Source organism: Zeus faber (assembly GCF_960531495.2).
Source record: "Zeus faber genome assembly, chromosome: 4".
NCBI classification, from domain to species: Eukaryota; Metazoa; Chordata; class Actinopteri; order Zeiformes; family Zeidae; genus Zeus; species Zeus faber.
In genome coordinates, this window is record NC_137191.1 from 32,307,458 (window position 1) to 32,328,731 (window position 21,274).

The following is a 21,274-nucleotide window of genomic DNA, read 5'->3' on the forward strand; positions in this document are numbered from 1 at the left end:
AATTTATAAGGGGTGTCACGCTCAGACTTTTCAGTGACCTGTAAATAATATTTTGACATTATTATTATTATTATTATTATTATTATTATTATTATTATAATTATTACATTTACTGTCACGGCATCCGAAGGTAGTGATGCCTTGAATGGGGCAGTCAGTGGTGGTTTTCAAAATGCACTCCAAATTCAACTTGCCCCCACCCACACACACACACACACACACACACTAACAAAACAAACAAACAGTTTCCACCTCAACAATCAGTTTTTTATCTCCTGACAACAGATATTGTGTGTGTTACCTTATCCAGGTAAGTGTATCTCCAGGTTTTTCCATCAGCAAAGACTCGGGACACGATCCTCCCCTGACTATCATACTCCCACTTCTCCGTTGTTGGACCTCTTTGCAGGCCGGTCACCTGGCCTGTGCTACAAGCACACACACACACACACACACACACACACACACACACACACACACACACACACACACACACACACACACACACACACACACACACACACACACACACACTTTGTTGACAAAGTGCTATCTGGCGAATAAAACACATGCACAATCGCATGTGTGGCAAAGGGATGAGAGTGGCTAAAGACATCAATGTGATGAAGCCATTTAGTCATCATTCTCTCTGATCATCCTCACATCTTGTGAAAAGACTGTCAAGAATCTGGGCCTTTCAGAAAGCCAGAGACACCTTCCAACAAAAAAAACAAAAAAAAACATTCTGCAATCTTGGCGGCAGGGCCTCACCTAGAGTATGTCAGGTTCACAGAGAGCAACTTGCTGCTGGGCACCCAGAGTGATGGGTGGCCTTGGGTATCATAGATTATCTTGAGCAGGAACTTTCTGTGGTCATCGTAAATCTTCTCTGTTCGCAGTGAACGGTCATAATCCACCGACAACAGGTTCCTACCATTTACCTGTAAAAAAATAAAATAAAATCATCACATAAACAACAAATCAATAAATAGTATTTAAGGGAACCTCTAATTAACCTCTTGTTTATATACCAACTATGCTTGAACAGAACAGATCCACAGATGACGCGGTCTCCCAGGTACTGCACACCACGCTCACGCATCTGGATGGCCAGAAGGGGGCCTATGTGAGAATGCTGTTCATTGATTATAGTTCAGCTTTCAACACCATAGTTCCCACCAGACTGGCTGTCAAGCTGAAGGAGCTCGGATTGAATGCTCCGCTGTGTGCCTGCATCCTGGACTTCCTCACAGCCCGCCCCCAGGTGATCAGGGTGGGGAAGCACATGTCAAGCTCCCTCACCCTGAATACAGGATCCCCCCAGGGCTGCGTCCTCAGCCCCCTACTGTACTCCCTGTACGCCCATGACTGTGTGGCCAGGTCCAGCTCCAACACCATCATCAAGTTTGCTGACGACACCGTTGTCGTGGGCCTGATCACCGTCTGCGACGAGAAGGCCTACCGCGAGGAGGTGGCTGACCTGTCACTCTGGTGCCAGGACAACAGCCTCCACCTGAACGTCAGCAAAACTAAGGAGCTGATTGTGGACTTTAGGCGTGGATCACAATCGAGGACGCACGCGCCCTTGGTGATTAATGGGACTTCTGTTGACAGGGTGAGCAGCTTCAAGTACCTGGGAGTCCACATCACAGAGGAGTTAACATGGACTTTACAAAGAGACACTCTGGTGAGAAAGGCGAGGCAGCGTCTTTACCACCTCAGGCGGCTGAGGAAATTCCGGGTCCCGATGAGGATCCTCAAGTCCTTCTACTCTGGAGCAGTGGAGAGCATCCTGACAGGCAACATCACTGCCTGGTTTGGGAGCTGTACTGCTCAGGACAGGCGGGCCCTGCAGAGGGTGGTGCGTTCAGCTGAACGTACCACTGGAACTACCCTCCCCCCCTTGCAGGAGTTATACACCAGGAGGTGTAGTAGCAGAGCCCGTAGGATCATGAAGGATCCTCATCACCCCAACAACGACTGTTTCAGCTGCTGCGGTCAGGCAAGCGCCTCCGCAGTCACACAGCGAGAACAGAGAGACTGAGACGGAGTTTCTTCCCTCAAGCCATTAGAACTGTCAATGCTGACCTCACCAGGGGTCCTAACTGAGCCATGCACTAGGCTCCACTACCTACTGTACTGTATGTAGCATACTGTACCGCATACTGTGTCACTGTTCAGGGTTGTTCGTGATGCCGTATTGCTGCGCCGTACTGTTGTATACTGTGCTGTATTATCCCAAACACTACCTCACTTTATTCACATGCCACTTTAATTCACATGCCACTTTAAAGCACATATCTGTATATACATAATTGCCTATTCCATATACATAAGCATATTCCCTCTATCTATTCCATTTTATTTCATTTTATTTTATTGTATTTTATTTTATTCTATATATTTTAATTTTTATTCCATAAGTATTCGACTTACTGTATTACGTTTTAGGAGTCAGTTAGTTGGTCTTTTAGAAAGAAATTTTTTCCTAGGACATTTTGTGTGTTATCACCGGGTGCGTTGCATTACATTTCACTGCATATATGTATGAAAGTATGTATATGTATGTGACGAATAAACCTCTTGAATCTTGAATCTTGAATCTTGTTATTTCAAGCGTGCTTGATTTTTCAAAATCGGTATGATCCATAATAGTATACATATATAATAATACTATATTGTGTACAATCTAAGAGCAACACAATACAAAAAAAAAGATCAGGTAAGACATTGGAAAGATGCCTTGAGGCAGTAAAGGTCGATGCAGCTGATCGTTGCCACGGTTAGTTTACCATGATTAAAGAAGGACATTTTTATGGCTAACAATCTGAACACAATGCTTAACTGAATAGTTGTTTCTACTATTCAGTCCTGCTTTCGCCTCTGTCATCTTTGTGCAGTCCTCAGTACGTCAAGATTTTTGAACATTAACCTCACAAACCCCGTTAAAAATAAAAATTAAATATCATATCAAAAGACATTGGAAAAAAAACCTTTTTAAATGATTACAATAAACCAAAGAAAATTCCTGTTCTTTACATGGACCGTTCATCTGAAGTCCACCAGACTAAATGAGCGCTCTTTCCCAATCCATTCACCACCTGACAACAAGGCTGTGTAGCACGTCTACAGTAAGTATTACCACCACAGATAACTGGTTGAACATATTTTCAGCTCATTTCACTGTAAATGACAGCGTGAATACTTGTCGAGTTGATATTTTGCTAATAAAGACAGCGAAGGCAGATCATTGAACCTCCATGAATAAAACAAAACTGGCAGACACTGCATTTATTTTGTTTAATGCTGAATAAGAAAAAAATATACAATACATTGAATTTGCATCATTACGCCTATTCCAGAAGTCCCCCTGCCATCGCCGACAGATGGTTTGGACATATTTGTTGTCCCTGCCAGACAGCTGGACTGACATTTTCTGAGTGATGCATGCAACACCCGACATGTAAACATACAAAAGCTGTCAAGCAAACAAACAAACAAACAAATGCGCAAACACACAAACACACACACACACACACACACACACACACACACACACACACACACACACACACACACACACACACACACACACACACACACACACACACACACACACACACACACATTTAGCTCACAACACAACACACCCTATAAGGGGTAGTGGCACCATATCATCCATTAGTGTTTCGATTATTGCACAATACGTTGGGCTATTGTGTGGGTTAGACCTGTGAGTAAAAAAAAAAAAAAAAGGCTGGGCTGGTTGCAGACAGGCTCATGTTATATTCAAGTGCTGTGCTGACAGCCTAACTAATTACAGTCCTTTCCTTTGGTCCCAGTGGCGTATAAGAAAAAATAGATAAGAAAAGAAAAACATTCAGTAGCTCACAGCAGCACACCGCAAGACACACAAAGTCCCTAGGATGGAGCTATCACATTTATCAATAATAATGAGATGTTCAAAAAACACTGGTGGGAGGACTGTAATGTAGTCTCAGGGCTTTGCATTTGCTGTGCTTAACTTGATGTTTTGGGATGAGGTCGTAACCTGAATATGTTATTTTCAACAGCCGGCAGTCTCTCTACACTCTGTGCCCTGTAATGAGTGACAAGACACTGAGACATTGTTATGGATGGACAGAGTTAAATCAATATTCCGACATTGAGATGGTCACATATCCAACTTCCTCATAGAACTATTTTTACGATGTGCCATGGCATGCTGTACTAGAATAGCTTAGGAGTCCGTCACCGCCCAAAGACATTGTAGAACCCTTGCTGAAAGACAACCAACGCAGCATCTGAGACACCCTATGACTCTGATGGAAAGTCTGGCATGTGAAGAGTTTTCGAAATTTATGGTCCGTTTTGTGTGACGGCACCAACAAGCAAATGTGCAGCCGTGAATAAAAGTCGAGGTTTAAACCTAGCCCCCACCTGAATTAATAAAATGTTTACCTTCTCTGAAGACGTCATTTGTTTTTGTGGATTTTAAGTGTGTTTTCTGCACAATAAAGCTATGATCAAAAAGAAGTGATGTCTTTTCCCCTCATCTCATGTCGGGGTTTCGAGTGGTCAAAAGACGGTGGAGCTACTCACCCGAAGCTTCCTTCCAAAGACGATGACTTTCCCGCGCGTCTGCTCCTTCCTGAACCTCCACTCCACCAGGTTCTGTCCGTTCTCCCCCGGCAGGGTCATGTTGCGCCGTGCAACAGTTGGATTGGCCGAGCCTAGCAATGGGTAAAGATCAAAATGTGTAACTGCAAGGATTGTTTTGGGCCATTATGTGATTCTGGCCATTTTCTAATATATGATTAAGCCTTGGTCAATATTATTCTCCTATACTCCACAGGCAATCAATACTGATCTGCAACCACCAAAACCATCCAAAACAAAGCGATTAGGGCTTTTTAAGCTTCTTGGGTGTTATTAAAGTAGGACTGACTATTTGCAGCCTCATTTAATGGATGGGGTGAAGCCGAAATATCAATGGTGATTTGTGTTGGCAGTGGCGGCTGGAAGTAGGAAACCCAAGTACAGTGAAGTCAAACGAAGAGGCTGACAGGATTTCTCTCGCCTTCCACAGCTAGAGGAAAATTATGAGCTAGTTGGCGTTTGTTTCATGGGCAAAGTGGGGTCAGTTTGCAGTAAACACACAACAAAAGGGCAATTGCTACAATACTATAATGGTTTACCTTCACAATATGACCATGAATACGAAAATTGGAATATGCAAATTCACAATCAAGTTCTTAAAATAGTTTAGTTGACCAAACTCTATAAGATGGGAGCTGCAAGATCTATCTATCTATCTGTCTATCTATCTATCTATCTATCTATCTATCTATCTATCTATCTATCTATCTATCTATCTATCTATCTATCTATCTATCCATCTATCTATCTATCTATCTATCTATCTATCTATCTATCTATCTATCTATCTATCTATCTATCTATCTATCTATCTATCTATCTATCTATCTGTCTATCTATCTATCTATCTATCTATCTATCTATCTATCTAATCATGATTCCGACAACTCATCTCTCCAAAGAATTTCCAGTTAGAGTCAATGTTTTACCATTACCTGCCAGTATGTGGGGCTCTGTTTGGTAGTGAGTGTCCATCCCATTGGCATAAATTACCCTCAGAGAGTGGTCATTGCCCACTTGGTAACTGTTTCGAAGCTGATCTAGAGGGGGGAAGCAATCGAAAAAGAGGCAGAGAGAGGGAGCATTAGCATGAATTTGAGCATGACTGCTTTTTTGAACATGGCAAGAAAAAAAAGCATCTTGAAATCAACAAAAATATGTTTAATTTATTCTTGAGTTAAATTGACTGTAATATAATTTTGTGTAGAAAATTATTCAACTAGCTTTGAAAACAAAACCTGTTAATTGATTCATGTCACATGCTAATACTAATCTTCTAAACCAGGGATCTTTAGCTTTTGTCGACCCAATGGCCCCTTGGTGGATACAGAAACAGAACAGGGACCCCCTAGACGTTAAAATAATAATATTTTGTGTTGCATTTTAAGCCTGGCCTATAACAACATATTTATAATGCCTTATAACCTATCTATATACTCATTTATGATGCTATGGTTCCTGTGTGTTTTTATTTTAGATTTCGATTTATTTCCGTTAGTTTAGTGCCGTTAGTTTAGTTCTCAAAAATACAGTGAAATTCACCTTTTTCTTGTTTTCACGAATAGAATAAAGGTTTAACAAACCTGAAATAGGGTTTGAAATGCTGTTGAGTCTATTTATTATAATCTAGTCCAGGTTTTACTAGTATAAATACTGTAGTTTTTATTATCTACCCCTAGTCTTAGATGGCCTGTGTGGAGGAAAAACAGTGAAATCCACCATTTATCAGTTTTCACAAATCTGAAAAAGGGTTTTACATGCTCTGTAATATCATTATTCACCATTCACCATAATATCACAATTTACCATCTGTTTTTAATGAACTTCAGCCCTGCACCAGTTATGTCTGTCAGAGACACAGTATGTTCTTGAAAATTCCAAGGTTTTTCAATGTTACTCAAAAAAAGTTTTTGAATGTTCCATAATGTCAGAAGCTGCAAAATGCCTCTGTTCTAGTGTTAATGGTTGGCGTTTACCCAATATTATTTTTAAGTCAGAATATTTGTTTTTAAATCATTTTGACTTTTGAAAATTTGCCGCATAACCTCCGCTGCAGTACCTCCGTGGACCCCTTAGGGGTCGTAGACCCCTGGTTAAAGACCACTGTTCGAAACTTTACATAGCTGCCAGACAGCTAAGATAGGTACATTTCTACATTCATTCAAATATATTAAAAGCTTGTAATCCGTGAGTTTGTTTTTTAGATTTGCCATTGATTGTTTCTGGGGAAAAAGGCTCCACTGCAACAGGAGATGCGTAGATCATGGCAATCTTACGGTCACGTCATGCATGCAAGCAAATCTTGTTGGCTTCAATGAGACAAGCATGCAGCAAGCTAGGTATTAGCATTAATTAGCCTCTTGTAATTACATTCCTCTTGATCTCTCACACAAAACTATTGGTCTGGAGGGTCTGCAAATGTGTTTGTTTCCCCGTGAGAGAGAGTAGGAGAGAAGCAGAAAGATAGAGGAATGGAAATGCCCTGTGGATGACTTTTCCATGTCAAGTTTGTTATCCTTAGTCAAGATATCCACACACGATAAATTATAAAGCAAAACATGGAAACACAAGTAAACACCAAGAAACACATTTCGATTTCAACAGAGATGGGTGTTGTTGCACTGTAAGAACGACTGAGCATTTTTTCTGTAGTACAACCGACAAATTATATTTTCATGAGGTGTATTTAAAAGGTTGTAATTTCACCTAACCGCTCCAAGCTGAGCAATGTATGTGCGGGGCATCCCCATTTCTAGATTCAAGATTCAAGATTCAGGAGGCTTATTCGTCACATACATATACATACTTTCATACATATAGGAACCAGGAACCAGCGAGATCGTGGCGTGATCTGATTTCCCAAAAGCAGGGAGCGAGACGGTCTTGTATCCGTTCTTGTAAGGTGTGTAACAATGGTCCAAAGTTCTATCTCCCCTGGTGGCACATGTGATGTGTTGGTGGAAGGATGCTCTCCACTGCTCCAGAGTAGAAGGACTTGAGGATCCTCACCGAGACCCGGAATTTCCTCAGCCGCCTGAGGCGGTAAAGACGCTGCCTCGCCTTTCTCACCAGAGTCCAGTCCATGTTAAGTCCTCTGTGATGTGGACTCCCAGGTATTTGATGCTGCTCACCCTGTCAACAGAAGTCCCATAAATCACCAAGGGCGCGTGCGTCCTCGATTGTGATCCTCGCCTAAAGTCCACAATTAGCTCCTAAGTTTTGCTGACGTTCAGGTGGAGGCTGTTGTCCTGGCACCAGAGTGACAGGTCAGCCACTTCCTCGCGGTAGGCCATCTCGTCGCAGTCGGTGATCAGGCCCACGACAACGGTGTTGTCAGCAAGCTTTATGATGGTGTTGGAGCTGGACCTGGCCACACAGTCATGTGTGTACAGGGAGTACAGTAGGGGGCTGAGGACGCAGCCCTGGGGGGATCCTGTATTCAGGGTGAGGGAGCTTGACATGTGCTTCCCCACCCTGACCACCTGGGGGCGGGCTGTGAGGAAGTCCAGGATCCAGGCACACAGCGGAGCATTCAGTCCGAGCTCCTTCAGCTTGACAGCCAGTCTGGTGGGAACTATGGTGTTGAAAGCTGAACTATAATCAATGAACAGCATTCTCACATAGGCCCCCTTCTGGCCATCCAGATGCGTGAGCGTGGTGTGCAGTACCTGCAATCTGCTGTTGTAATTCGTAATAGTCCGCAGCCCCTGCCACAAGCGTCTGGTGTCCCCCCGCTCCATCTGTAGCTCCACAGTCTCTTTGTACGTCCGTTTAGCGTCCTTCACCACCCTCCGCAGATTGTACGACGCTGCTTTGTAATTGTCCATATTTCCGGATACAAGACCGTCGTTGTAAGCGGCCATGCGAGCATTCAGAGCGCAGCGGATGGATTTATCAACTCAAGGTTTCTGGTTTGGAAATCTCCGAACTTTCACCGTGGGAACGATGTTGTCTGCTAGCGTAGTTACAAAACTTACTACAACCTCCGTAAACTCGCTGACGTCACTTGAACTTGATTGGAACATGTCCCAGTCTACGTCAGTCAGAGCGTCCTGAAGGGCAGCCTCCGATTGATCCGTCCACCGCTTCACTTCCCTCGTTACCACCAGTTCTCGCGCGATCAGAGGCCTGTAAACAGGAACCAGCGAGATCGTGGCGTGATCTGATTTCCCAAAAGCAGGGAGCGAGACGGTCTTGCATCCGTTCTTGTAAGGTGTGTAACAATGGTCCAAAGTTCTATCTCCCCTGGTGGCACATGTGATGTGTTGGTGGAAATTAGGCAGAACTTTCTTAAGGTTGGCCCTGTTTAAGTCCCCAGTCACCACCACAGCCGCGTCGGGATGTCTGTTCTGAAATCCACACAACACATCGTACAGGACCGACAGAGCTGCGTGGGTGTCCGCTTGCGGTGGGATATAAACGGCTGTAATGATGACCGTGCTAAATTCCCGGGGAAGATAAAATGGACGGCATAGGATGGTCAGCTGTTCCAGGTTCGGCGAGCAGGAGTGGGAGAGGAATTTGGTGTTGTTGGCATTACACCAGCGGTTGTTTACCATTAGGCAGACGCCTCCACCTTTGGATTTCCCCGACTCCCCCGTTCTGTCGCCGCGGAATACGGAGAAGGACTCGGCTGGACGTATGGCTTCGTCCGGCACCAGTGGGTTCAACCATGTCTCCGTCAGACAGAGGACGCAACAGTTCCTTGTGTCTCGCTGGAATTTAATCCTCGCTTGAAGTTCATCAATCTTGTTCTCCAGGGACTGGACGTTGGCAAGAAGTATGCTTGGCAGAGGTGGACGGTAAGGTTGCATCCTCATTCTGACCCGAATGCCGCCTCGTTTACCTCGGTGCTTCGTCCGTTGACCCGCTCGTGGAACAGCGGCTCCATTTTTGTTGTTGTTGTTGTGAGAGTGTTCCCGCGTAGGATTTCCGCCGGCCCACTCTGCTTCCATGGATAAAAAGTCCCAAAGTTGTTCGTTTAGGGAGATTTTTTTATCAATGAGTGCATTGCGGTCGTATGAGGTAACTGCCGATGCTTTTTTGACGTACATTATGATAAAAAATGGAAAAAAACACTAAAAAGTCCAAGAGTCAACCGGAGCGCCGGCGCAGGCGACCGCAAGGGGCGGCGCCACTATCGCCCCTTCTACCTGCATACACAAAGCTAGTCTTCACGTAACTGTCAAGATCATAAATATACATCGCTGGAAACCAGTTACGGCACACAACACATATGTAGCATGCATACGCTGGGCCTGTGGGCAAGCCATCCCCCTCCCAGTTGACACTGTTGTCACATGTTACCCCGCTGATTAAAACACTCACCCGAGTCTGCGGAATATTCTAGTTTAGGCGTCAAACATTGCATGTAAATGAGAATTTATTCTGAAACTGCTGAGCGTGCTTCAAAGGTGGACTGAATTTGATTGTCGCCTTTGATGAGATAAATGATAAGGTTTATAGAAAAAAGGTGAGTCCAACAAGATGGTGCGGATCTTGATTATTGGAGAGGCAGCTGTGAATTACATCCGATGCAGGGCTGCCCAGAGAAATATCACCGAATAGTGTTGTTTGTTTTAATAGCTGAATATTGGCCGACATTATAGGTCACGGTGAATGATAAAATGGAGAAGGACTGACAACCCAGTTAAATGGGTAATGAATGTAGACAGTAAAACAGAATGACCTGAATGTTTTCTACAACTATACACTCACCAAAAATGAACAAGGTGTACTTGCGAGCTATTTCTGTCAGAAAACTTGACAGCGCCACGTGCTTCAACGCCCTTATAGGCCTGCTTTTTAAGCAGCCAATCTCTCCTGCCCTACTTGCTTTGCTTGCTGTACTCCCTCCACCTCCCTGCATCCACTTGTTGGGCTGTACTGTTCAATCAAGTGGGGGGATTCAAGCTCATCACTTGTATACTTCTTGCTCATTAAGCATGCCTATGTTTGGTGTACACCTCGCTATGAGTGATGAGAAGTAGACCCCTAGACGCCCATATTAAATAAATAAAGATCATCACTAAGAGTTTGTCAGAATTATTATAATGGCCATTTTTTTTCAGCAGCGATACAAACTAAGAAATAAAGAAATAAAGGAAATAAAGGTGGCAGTCCCTCCGAGGCCTACTGGAATATTCTGCCTCCCACCCTGCGGCGCACTGAGAAACAATATATAACAATAAATAATGTATGTGGATTGAGGGAGAAGGAGAGCTGTACTGGTGGGTGGCGCTGAAAAACTCACCCGGGTCACAATCAATACTGTTATGCCGCAAGAGCGCAAACCTACACCGCTCTGCTGTTGTTCTTCTCCGCTGTTGTGCCCCTTTAGCCCATGAAAAACCTTGCACCGACTGCGCTCGTTAGGTTTAACTTTAACAAGGGCGCCCGTGCTAAACTGTCTGCTTTTTTTCCTGCCTCTGTGTTACTGAAGTGAAACTACTTGAGTGAGGAGGGTGAGCTGGTCAGCCTCCCAGAACAGAGGGAGGCATAAAGAAATACATTAAATCGGTTGACTGCTCTTTCAATTTTAAAACAATAAAAAACATTTGATGACGGAGAAACCTCAAACTAAACCTATATAAATCCCTCGCTGTGGCCGAGTGCAATCCGTTTCTAAAGTGCTGATTACATCCTTACTGAGAAAAAACAGAACCAATGTTTTTTTTTTACTTTAGAAACAGGTGATACAGAAGTCATCATATTACTTGGTCCCATTTATTTTTCATTATGATGATATTCATTTATCCAGGAAGTACCCCTGAATAGTTGGTAGAGGTCACATTTTTTACCAGTGGGGAGAAACCTATGACGGCTGCATCTGCGCAATGGAGAAATGGGGACAATGGATGGGTTAACTCCCAATCACATTCTTCTATTTTCCCATCCATTTATGAGTGTTTTTAGGAAGATGGAAAATCTGACCAATGTCAAAACATGAATAGGTTCTGAAGGCTAAAGATTGATGGGGGCTTCAGGAAGGACCTTGGACCTGTGACGCAACGGAGCTGTATATCTAAAATATGATTAACATGAGAGTATAACTTTTTAGTCAATACCCAATACTCCCTCCCAGATTGGTGTATTATGAATTTATCTTGTGTGTGCGCGTGTTTACTGTACTATTCATCAAACTATAGATTGCATAGCTTTTGTGCCTTTTTTTATTTATGTCCATTTATGGCCTCTCTAATATAGTAACTAAAAGGTAGTGAGGGTGAGACGGGCTATGTCTAACCGTTACTCTTGAGCTCCTTAAGCACGATGGCTAATTATTTATAAAGGTGAGTAGCCAACAGCATACTGTATGATGTCCCTGTAGGTGAATCTTAAAAACTCTAAGTATGGGATCAATATGAATGTGTCATCTGTGGACGGCTGCCCGCAACTGCGTGACCAGGGTTAAACTGCACTGCTCTCATCTCAACCGCCATGCGAGAGCGATGGATCGATCTCCAAGTGTTGCATGTTTCATGTCAAGTGGAGAGAAATTGTATATTGACGGGACAGACCGGGAGAGCAAAGCTGCACTGGGCAATGAAGTAGAATTTACTGTCACGATATCGATCTGCTTATCAAGTAAAAATTATTAATCAGACCTAAAGTTAATTTAGACTAAACTCATCTCTTTATTGGATTATTTATTCATCCTGTACAGAAATATCCCAACTTCATTTATATTTATATCCCCAGTATATTAGCAAACATACTGCCACTTAGCCCCTGCCATAGCTTTTTAATAGAAGTTGTGTGCATACAGCACATTCTCTGAAGATGGTTTTTAAGATTAAGCTTTTTTTATGCCACTTGTCTGTTTGTCTGTACAACAATGCACCAAACCCTTATGAAGACAAATTCCTTGTATATAAAAATTGACCAAATAAAGACATTTTGACCCACACATGTATGGGTGTGTGTGGGCGGAACAGCTAATGCTGCATTTCAGTGAAGTCGGTACTCCGAAGTATCCAACCTCTGTTGGAGGTAAAAGTGTTAAGGAATGGCCAATTAAGTTGGAATACCAGAGCTCATTGCTTACGCCCGAATTTACCAAGATAACGGACACTGACGTCAAGGCAACATGGCGATGCACGCCATTAACGGTGAACAACGTTCCCTTTGAATATATATTTGTTTTAAATATATGTCTTTTTTGACAACTCTGTCATTTTTATGTTACATCAAGATTGGGACTACCGACCGGAAGATTTCAGAGTTTCCGTTGAACGCTGCATCACTTCCTGCAAAACAATAGGTACTGCTGAATAGGCGTTAAATGATAATTCAACCAGCCACTATGGAATGGTGTTTGTTTGTATTCTGCAATCATTTTCCATGACACAAATTACAAACTTATAAGTATCTGACACAGTCCACACACACACACACACACACACACACACACACACACACAAACACACGCACACACAAAACCCACATGCGGGCTGCATCTGTGACTCACCCTGTACGAGAGTGTAAAAGGAATTGATGGAGGACAGGTTGGTGGTTATTGACACGTCCTCATCTCGGCCTGAGGTCTCAATGTCCACAGAAATGGCCCCCGAGGACATGTCTCCGTGCAGGTTGGTCACCACGCCCGTGGGGAAGGTCACGTTAGTCAGACGGCCCTCGCTGTCATAGCTACACAGAGAGGGATTCGGGACAAAGGGACAGATGTTTGGTAGATGTCTTCTTCAATGACATTGGAGCACTTTGAAACCGAAAGAGAAATGTTTTTGTGAACACTGCCCTGCATCATTGCCAGGTTGGGAGTCTGACACATCGGCGCTTTGTACGAAAATACTTGATTTTGTTGTTGATGTTCCAATTTGCTTTTCAGCTTTCTTGTTAATGTGTAAACAAATACTAAGTCAAATTATTTCCCAAAACAAAAAAATGTATATCTCGACCAGAAATCAAACATAAGTCAGTGCAGGGTAGCGGTAGGAACTATTTTTGATATTGAACCACTGAAACGTGAACTCAGGCACAAACATTTAAATGCCAAATTGCAAACAGGGAAGATACTGACTCGTAGAAGGTTGTCCAGCCGATCTGGATGCTCTTTGTTGCCAAAAGGCCACTGTTTCCGTGATAGCTGAACAGCACCAGCTCCTGTCCCTGGGCTGTCATCGTCTTCAGCCCTCCATTTGTCCCGATGGTCAGCCAGATGACCTAACACACACACACACACACACACACACACACACACACACACACACACACACACACACACACACACACACACACACACACACACACACACACACACACGGTCACCGTGTTAGAGTTCCAGGATGAGAAGGCGTTAATCTCGATTGTTGTGTTTAACAAGTTTGTTGTCATGGCAGTAAAATCCAAGACTCCATTAAAATAAGAAAATAATTTGCTTCATGGTCTCAATTCATCTTCAACTCATCTTGATCACCAAGATGGCGCCTCTTATGGTCGCCTTGGTGTGTTGGTGCGCGTTGTTATGTCTCATTTTGTTTGTTTTGTTTTTTTGTGACAATTCCGTGAGCTCGTACACCAGAGAAGAGCTCATGAACATCAGGGCTACAACCCCTGTGGATTTGTTTCCCACTTTCATCGGCACATCCTAGGAATTATTGAACATTCTGGTCAAAGGTCCGCTCACCTTTGTGCACGCAGTGAAATGCTGGAGGAGAGGGAGACACGCTTGTGCGCTTGTGCGCCTCCCCCGACGCGGACATCGCACACCGTTACCTGGAATATTTCTCTCTAACGTGCATTCACTGGGAAACAAACTGGACGAACTTAAACTACTGTCGGGGAAGAACAGAGACTTTTCTTCATCTTTTGTTTTGTGCTTCACGGAGACGTGACTGAGCGGAACGATACCGGACTCTGCGCTGCAGCTGGCAGGCTTCAAACTCTACAGAACTCTCTGACCGCAAAACAAAAGGTGGAGGTTTGTGTTTTTACCCTAACAGTAGCTGGTGTAATGACGTGACAGTGATCCTACAGCACCGTTCTCCTGATCTGGAATCTTTCTTCATTAACTGCAAAGGCTTCTATTCTCCCTGTGAGTTTGTTTCATTCTTACTGGTCGGTGTTTAAATACCACTGCAAGCCAACGTGCAGGACGCACAGCACATGCATGCCGACCAGATACGCTGTGTGGAACGGACGAAACCCGGACTCCCTAGTTATTGTACATGGCGACTTTAACAAAGGAAACCTCAGCCATGAACTCCCCAAATATAGACAGTTTATTAAATGCCCCACCAGACAGGAGAATACTTTGGACCACTGCTACACCACAGTAAGCAGTGCTTCTCACGCCGTCCCCCGAGCTGCACTGGGATACTCTGACCCCGTCATGGTCCACCTGATTCCTGCATACAGGCAGAAATTAAAGCTGTGTAAACCTGTGGTGAGGACATAAAAGAAGTGGACCAGTAAAGCTGTGGAGGATCTTCAGGCGTGCTTGGACTGCACCGACTGGGACGCTTTCAGGACTGCTACCAATAGTCTGGATGAGTACACAGAGGCTGTGACATCATACATCAGCTTCTGTGAGGAGAGCTGTGTACCATCACGTACCAGGGTGAATTATAACAACGACAAGCCCTGGTTCACAGTTAAACTCAGACAACTAAAGTTAGAGAAGGAAGAGGTGTTTAGGAGCGGGGACAGAGACGTGTTTAAAGTGGCTAAGTACAGGTTGAGCAAAGAGGTGTGAGTTGCTAAACGCCTGTACTCAAAAAGACTCCAACACCAGGCTCTTCAAGAGGCAGAACCCCTGAAAAGCAGCCGAACCAGACTCTGTCTCTCTATCTCCCTGAAGCACTGTGCTGACCAGCTGTCTCCTGTGTTCACAGACATTTTCAACACCTCACTGGGGACATGCCATGTACCAGCCTGCTTAAAATACGCCACCATCATCCCAGTCCCAAATAAGCCAACGACCACAGGACTTAATGATTACAGACCTGTCGCCCTGACCTCTGTGGTGATGAAGTCTTTTGAACGCCATGTGCTTTCCCACCTCAAATCCATCACAGACCCTCTCCTGGACCCCCCCTAAAGAGCCAACAGGTCAGTAGACGATGCAGTAAACTTGGCCCTCCACTTCATCCTCCAGCACCTGGACTCCTCAGGAACCTACACCCGGATCCTGTTTGTGGATTTCAGCTCCGCCTTTAACACAATCATCCCAGCTCTTCCGCAGGACAAGCTCTCCCGGCTGAGCGTGCCTGATTCCACCTCCAGGTGGATCACGGACTTCCTGTCTGACAGGAGGCAGCACGTGAAGATGGGAAAACACTTCTCTGACTCCTGGACCATCAGCACTGGTTCCTTTCAACGTTCTTTCTCCTCTGCTCTTCTCCCTGTACACCAATAGCTGCACCTCCAGCCACCAGTCTGTCAAGCTCCTGAAATTTGCAGACAACACCACTCTCATTGGGCTCATCTCTGGTGGGGATGGGTCCGTCTACAGGTGGGAGCTTGAACATCTGGTGACTTGGTGCAGCCAGAACAACCTGGAGCTCAATGCTGTAAAGACAGTGGAGATGGTTGTGGACTTCAGGAAGAACGCTGCCCCACTCACCCCCATCACCCTGTGTGACACCCCAGTCGACTCTGTGGAGTCCTGGCGCTTCCTGGGAATCATATCTCCCAGGACCTCAAGTGGGAGCTGAACATCAGCTCCATCATCAAAAAAACCCAGCAGAGGACGTACTTCCTGCAGCTGCTGATGAAGTTCAACCTGCCAGAGACAATGATGGTGCACTTCTACACCTCCATCATTGAGTCCATTCTCACCTCCTCCATCACCATCTGGTACACTGCTGCAACCACCAAGGACAAGGGCAGACTGCAGCATGTCATTCGCTCTGCTGAGAAGGTGATTGGCTGCAATCTACTATCTCTCCTTGACCTGTACGACTCAAGGACCCTGAGGCGTGCAGGTAAGATTGTGGCTGACCCCTTCCACCCCGAACACAAACTGTTTGAAACACTTCCCTCTGGCAGGAGGCTGCGGTCCAACAAGGCCAAAACCTCTTGCCACAAGAACAGTTTCTTCCCGTCTGCAATTGGCTTCATCAACAAGGCCCCCCGCACCCACTACACCTTAAACTGAATGAGTATGTCTATGCGTTACATTAACGCACATTCCTCGTTCTCTGGACTTTATTCGTGAACATTGCACATACTGTTACACTTTATACTAAACATTTGCAAATTCCTGCACAAACTGTAAGGCTTTATTTAAAAAAAAACAGCCTTATTTTACATATGCTTATATATTTCACTAATATTTAACTTATTGTTTTACATTTATGTTTCATGTATGCACCGAACACCAAGACAAATTCCTTGTTCGTGTAAACTTACTTGGCAGTAAAGACTATTCTGATTCTGAATTAATGACCCCAAATCTGAAAATTTGTATATTTACTCTTTTTAAAAATGTATTTTGCTTGTTAGATTTTTTTATTTATTATTTAAATTATTGTATTATTCTACTTTTTTTTGTACCTCGTTTATTCTACTATTCCATTTTTCTTGTTTGCTTGGTTTTTATTGTTACTATTTGATGGCCTTCTTTTTTAATGTAAGTTTCATGTAATGCACGTCATGTATGAAAGGTTATATCATTATTTTTATAATTATAACATCTGGGTACTGGGTTCAATTTCATAGTTGATGCCTACTCAGCCAAAATTTGTACACATTTACACATGCTTTTTGTTGAGTCTCTTGTGTGGATGTTATTGAGGACAAAAATGGTAAAAAAAAGTTATAAATAGATAAATTAATAAATAAACAAACAAACAAACAAATAAATAAATAATAACTACTTTATTTATTACTGAATTTTTATTCAGTGCTTCACAAGTCTTCAAGTGAGTACAGGGTGTTTGAGGGGGGGAGGAACCAACATTGCGGATGCCTAGCGCTCTGAGAAGTGATGCGATGTCGGCCCGCCATCTTACCTGGTTGTCAGGGGTAACCACACGGACTGGCATCCTGTTGGTGTCTCTGCGGATGCGCAGGGTGTTCCCACTGCTGTCAGTTACGGCGGTTACATCTTCTTCATTGCTGGTTGTGAGAAGAGAGAATTAATATCGGAACCATAAAGGGTTTGAGTCAATCAAAACCTGAATCATTATCCCATGGAACCCGACAGAATCTACACTGTATTTTGTGCAGATATACAGCAGCCTAGTCACATGAGCGCACCGCACCCATCTCTGCAACCAACCTGTAGCTGAAGTTGTATTTGTAGTCCCCTGTGACTAGGGACATTGTGAACTGGTGGGTTCCGTTGGCGTCAAACACGTAAAGCTCCTGAGAGCCCGGTGAAGCCACTTCATAAGAGCTGGGACCCGAGGCCAGTGAGCCTTAAGTCAGAGAGAGAGAGACAGAGACCGAGGGAGGGAGAGAGAGAGAGAGAGAGAGAGAGAGAGAGAGAGAGAGAGAGAGAGAGAGAGAGAGAGAGAGAGAGGAATGTATTATGCACACAAAGGAGACAGATAGAGAGGTAGAGTTGTATTTTTTTGTTAAAAAAAACCCATCTCCCATGGTGTTAGCAGGAACAATATGGAGTGAATTGTCCAGGGAGCGAAGAGGGATGGAGAAAAGTGAGAAGGTAACAAAGCTCAAAAGGGTATGTCTACAGTACAGTACAGTACAGTACGTGGTTCTTTTGGTTTAAAAAATATCTTCTTCTTTCGGCTGCTCCTTTTAGGGGTTGTCACAGCGGATCATCTGCCCCCAATACCTTCTGTTCTGCGCATCTTCCTACCTTACACCAACCGCCTGCATGTGCTCCCTCACCACATCCATAAACCTTCTCGTTGGCCTTCCTCTTTTCCTCTTGCCTGGCAGCTCCATTCTCAGCATCCTTCTCCCAATGTAACTCTCATCTCTTCTACACCATCTGTCCAAACCATCTCAATCTCGCCTCTCTCACTTTTTGACCAAACTGTCCAACCTTAGCTGTCTCTCTAATGTACTCATTCTTAGTCGTGTCCATCCTTGTCACTCCCAATGAAAATCTCAACAAATACAAATACTACAACAGCCACATTTGTGGATTTGTTAATAGAGAGGTGTATGTTTTCTGTGTACTGTTTATTTTTTTTACTTATTGCCAGTATTCTGATTGACTACTTGAATTCCTCAGGTTTTATAGAACTTACAATTTTCAGGCTTATACTGTAACTGCTTAATTTTATTCGTTTTATTTTACCCTATGCTGCCATTTTTTTTTTGTATGGCAGTTAATTTTTCAGGTTTATACTACCTAAAATTCTCAGGTTTGTGCTCTATTTCTGCCATTTAATATAGAAATATATATATTTTTTTATTGTGTCACAGTACATTTTTCATATATATTTTACATATAAATAATATTTATATTGTCTAATTTAAAAGGTTTCAGCTTACAAAACTGTATTATAATATATTATAACTATATTATTATTTAATAATTAAAATATTTCTCCAATACTATCTAATATTTATTTTCCATCAAATATTTATCTTTATCTAATATGTATATAGAAGTGTTCTAAATGTATTTTCTAAATATTTACAGATTTATATTTCTACATTTTTATTCTATCTATCTATCTATCTATCTATCTATCTATCTATCTATCTATCTATCATCTATCTATCTATCTATCTATCTATCTATCTATCTATCTATCTATCTATCTATCTATCTATCTATCTATCTATCTATCTATCTATCTATCCACCTACCTACCTGTTCAGTCGTTCGATATGTTACGACATGTTATGTGAGATTACTTGTAAGAAGGAACCATGTTTTGTTTTTTTTGAATACATTATATGCGTGTGTGTGTGTGTGTGTGTGTGTGTGTGTGTGTGTGTGTGTGTGTGTGTGTGTGTGTGTGTGTGTGTGTATGTATGTATGTATGTATGTGTGTCTTTTTACCAGTGGGCGGGTGGTTATGTCGCACAGCTCGTATCCTGATGTTTCCCAGGTCGGCCACATACAGCGTGCCATCTGGAGACACCACCAGGGACGAGGGGCAGTTCAACCTAGCGTCCTTTGCATATCCGTCCCCCGTCTGGTAGCAGTCACAGTTGGCGTCGTTCTGTCGTGTGAGGAGGAAGAGAAGGAGAAGGAAGAGGAAGAGGAAGAAAAAACCCCAAACATAGAAAGCAAAATAGTATTGAGAGAAGGATCGAAAGCTGTGATTGTGCGTAATTATTTGATCAAACGGGCGGTTGCAGTACCTTGCAGTCACAGTCAGAGAGCATTCCGGCAAGGTGTGTGATCTCCCCGTCCGTGGACACCTGGAGTGGAGAAACAAAAGGAAGGAAAGGGGAGGGGTGGGGTGGTAAACTAGGTGGAATCAGAGAGGAGCTGTGGTGTTGAGAAAAGTGTGCAAGGGTGCAATATTTTCAGATTGAATTTCCTTTGCTTGCCAATTGTTTATGGAGTTGTCAACTGACTGTGGCTCACAATGGGGGGACGGGGGACTGGACAGATGTGAACAGAATTGTGAATGTGTCCCTACTTATTAATATAACAATGTTTTGTGACTATGAACAACACTACATTTGATTAGTGGGTTGTAAAAACAAAAGCAGTATTCTCTTTAAACCAATCATTCCACATTCCTGAGACCCACCTGTCTGATGCGATGGATCTTCTTCTCGTCGCTCTCTGCGATGTACAGCACGCCACTGTAGGACAGCGCAATGGAGGTGGCACCCTCTAGCATAGACTGGATGGCTCTCTTTCCTGTGGTGTACTCAATGCCAGGAACCTGGCAGTGCATGGGCCTACCCGCCACGATGCGAACCTGAGTCAACACACACACACACACACACACACACACACACACACACACACACACACACACACACACACACACACACACACACACACACACACACACACACACACACACGCACACGCACACAGACGCAAATGCAGATGCGGGTTAGAATCATATACTTTGTTAGAATCATCTGAAACATCACAAAAATGCTCTGTAAAGTGAGATTTGAATAAGCACTGTTATACTATCCAGGCTTCGATATCTTCTTTTTAATTTCGGCTGCTCCTGTTAGGGGTGGCCACAGCGGATCATCTGCCTCCAATACCTTCTGTTCTGCGCAGCTTCCTCCTTAACACCAACCGCCTCCATGTCCTCCCTCACCACATCCATAAACCTTCTCTTTGGCCTTCCTCTTTTCCTCTTGCCTGGCAGCTCCATCCTCAGCATCCTTCTCCCAATGTAACTCTCATCTCTCCTACACACGTGTCCAAACCATCTCAATCTCGCCTCTCTCGCTTTTACACCCAACTGTCCAACCTGAGCTGTCCCTCTAATGTACTCATTCTTAATCCTGTTCATCCTTGTCACTCCCAATGAAAATCTTAACATCCTCAACTCTGCCACCTCCAGTTCAGCCACCTGCCTTTTTGTCAGTGTCACCGCCTCTAAACATACAACATAGCTGGTGTCACTACCGTCCTGTAGACCTTCCCCTTCACTCTTGCTGGAACCCTTCTGTCACAGATCACTCCGGACACTCTTCTCCACCCACTCCACCCTGCCTGTACTCTCTTCTTCACCTCTCTCCTGCA

The 21,274-nt window shown here is 43.7% G+C and overlaps 1 protein-coding gene across 1 annotated transcript in view; it reads right to left on the reverse strand.

Annotated features, from left to right (window-relative positions):
* Window positions 1–21,274, reverse strand: part of LOC307228932 (teneurin-3) — a gene marked incomplete at its 5' end in the record, with an annotated part of 375,882 nt that overhangs the window by 20,221 nt on the left and 334,387 nt on the right. The window contains 11 exons of the mRNA XM_079998784.1: window positions 302–428; window positions 772–941; window positions 4,603–4,733; window positions 5,595–5,699; window positions 13,130–13,308; window positions 13,700–13,842; window positions 17,634–17,739; window positions 17,903–18,041; window positions 19,607–19,769; window positions 19,912–19,971; window positions 20,310–20,483. Coding sequence (XP_079854910.1) covers window positions 302–428; window positions 772–941; window positions 4,603–4,733; window positions 5,595–5,699; window positions 13,130–13,308; window positions 13,700–13,842; window positions 17,634–17,739; window positions 17,903–18,041; window positions 19,607–19,769; window positions 19,912–19,971; window positions 20,310–20,483 — 1,497 coding nt within the window. The remainder of the gene's footprint in view (window positions 1–301; window positions 429–771; window positions 942–4,602; window positions 4,734–5,594; window positions 5,700–13,129; window positions 13,309–13,699; window positions 13,843–17,633; window positions 17,740–17,902; window positions 18,042–19,606; window positions 19,770–19,911; window positions 19,972–20,309; window positions 20,484–21,274) is intronic.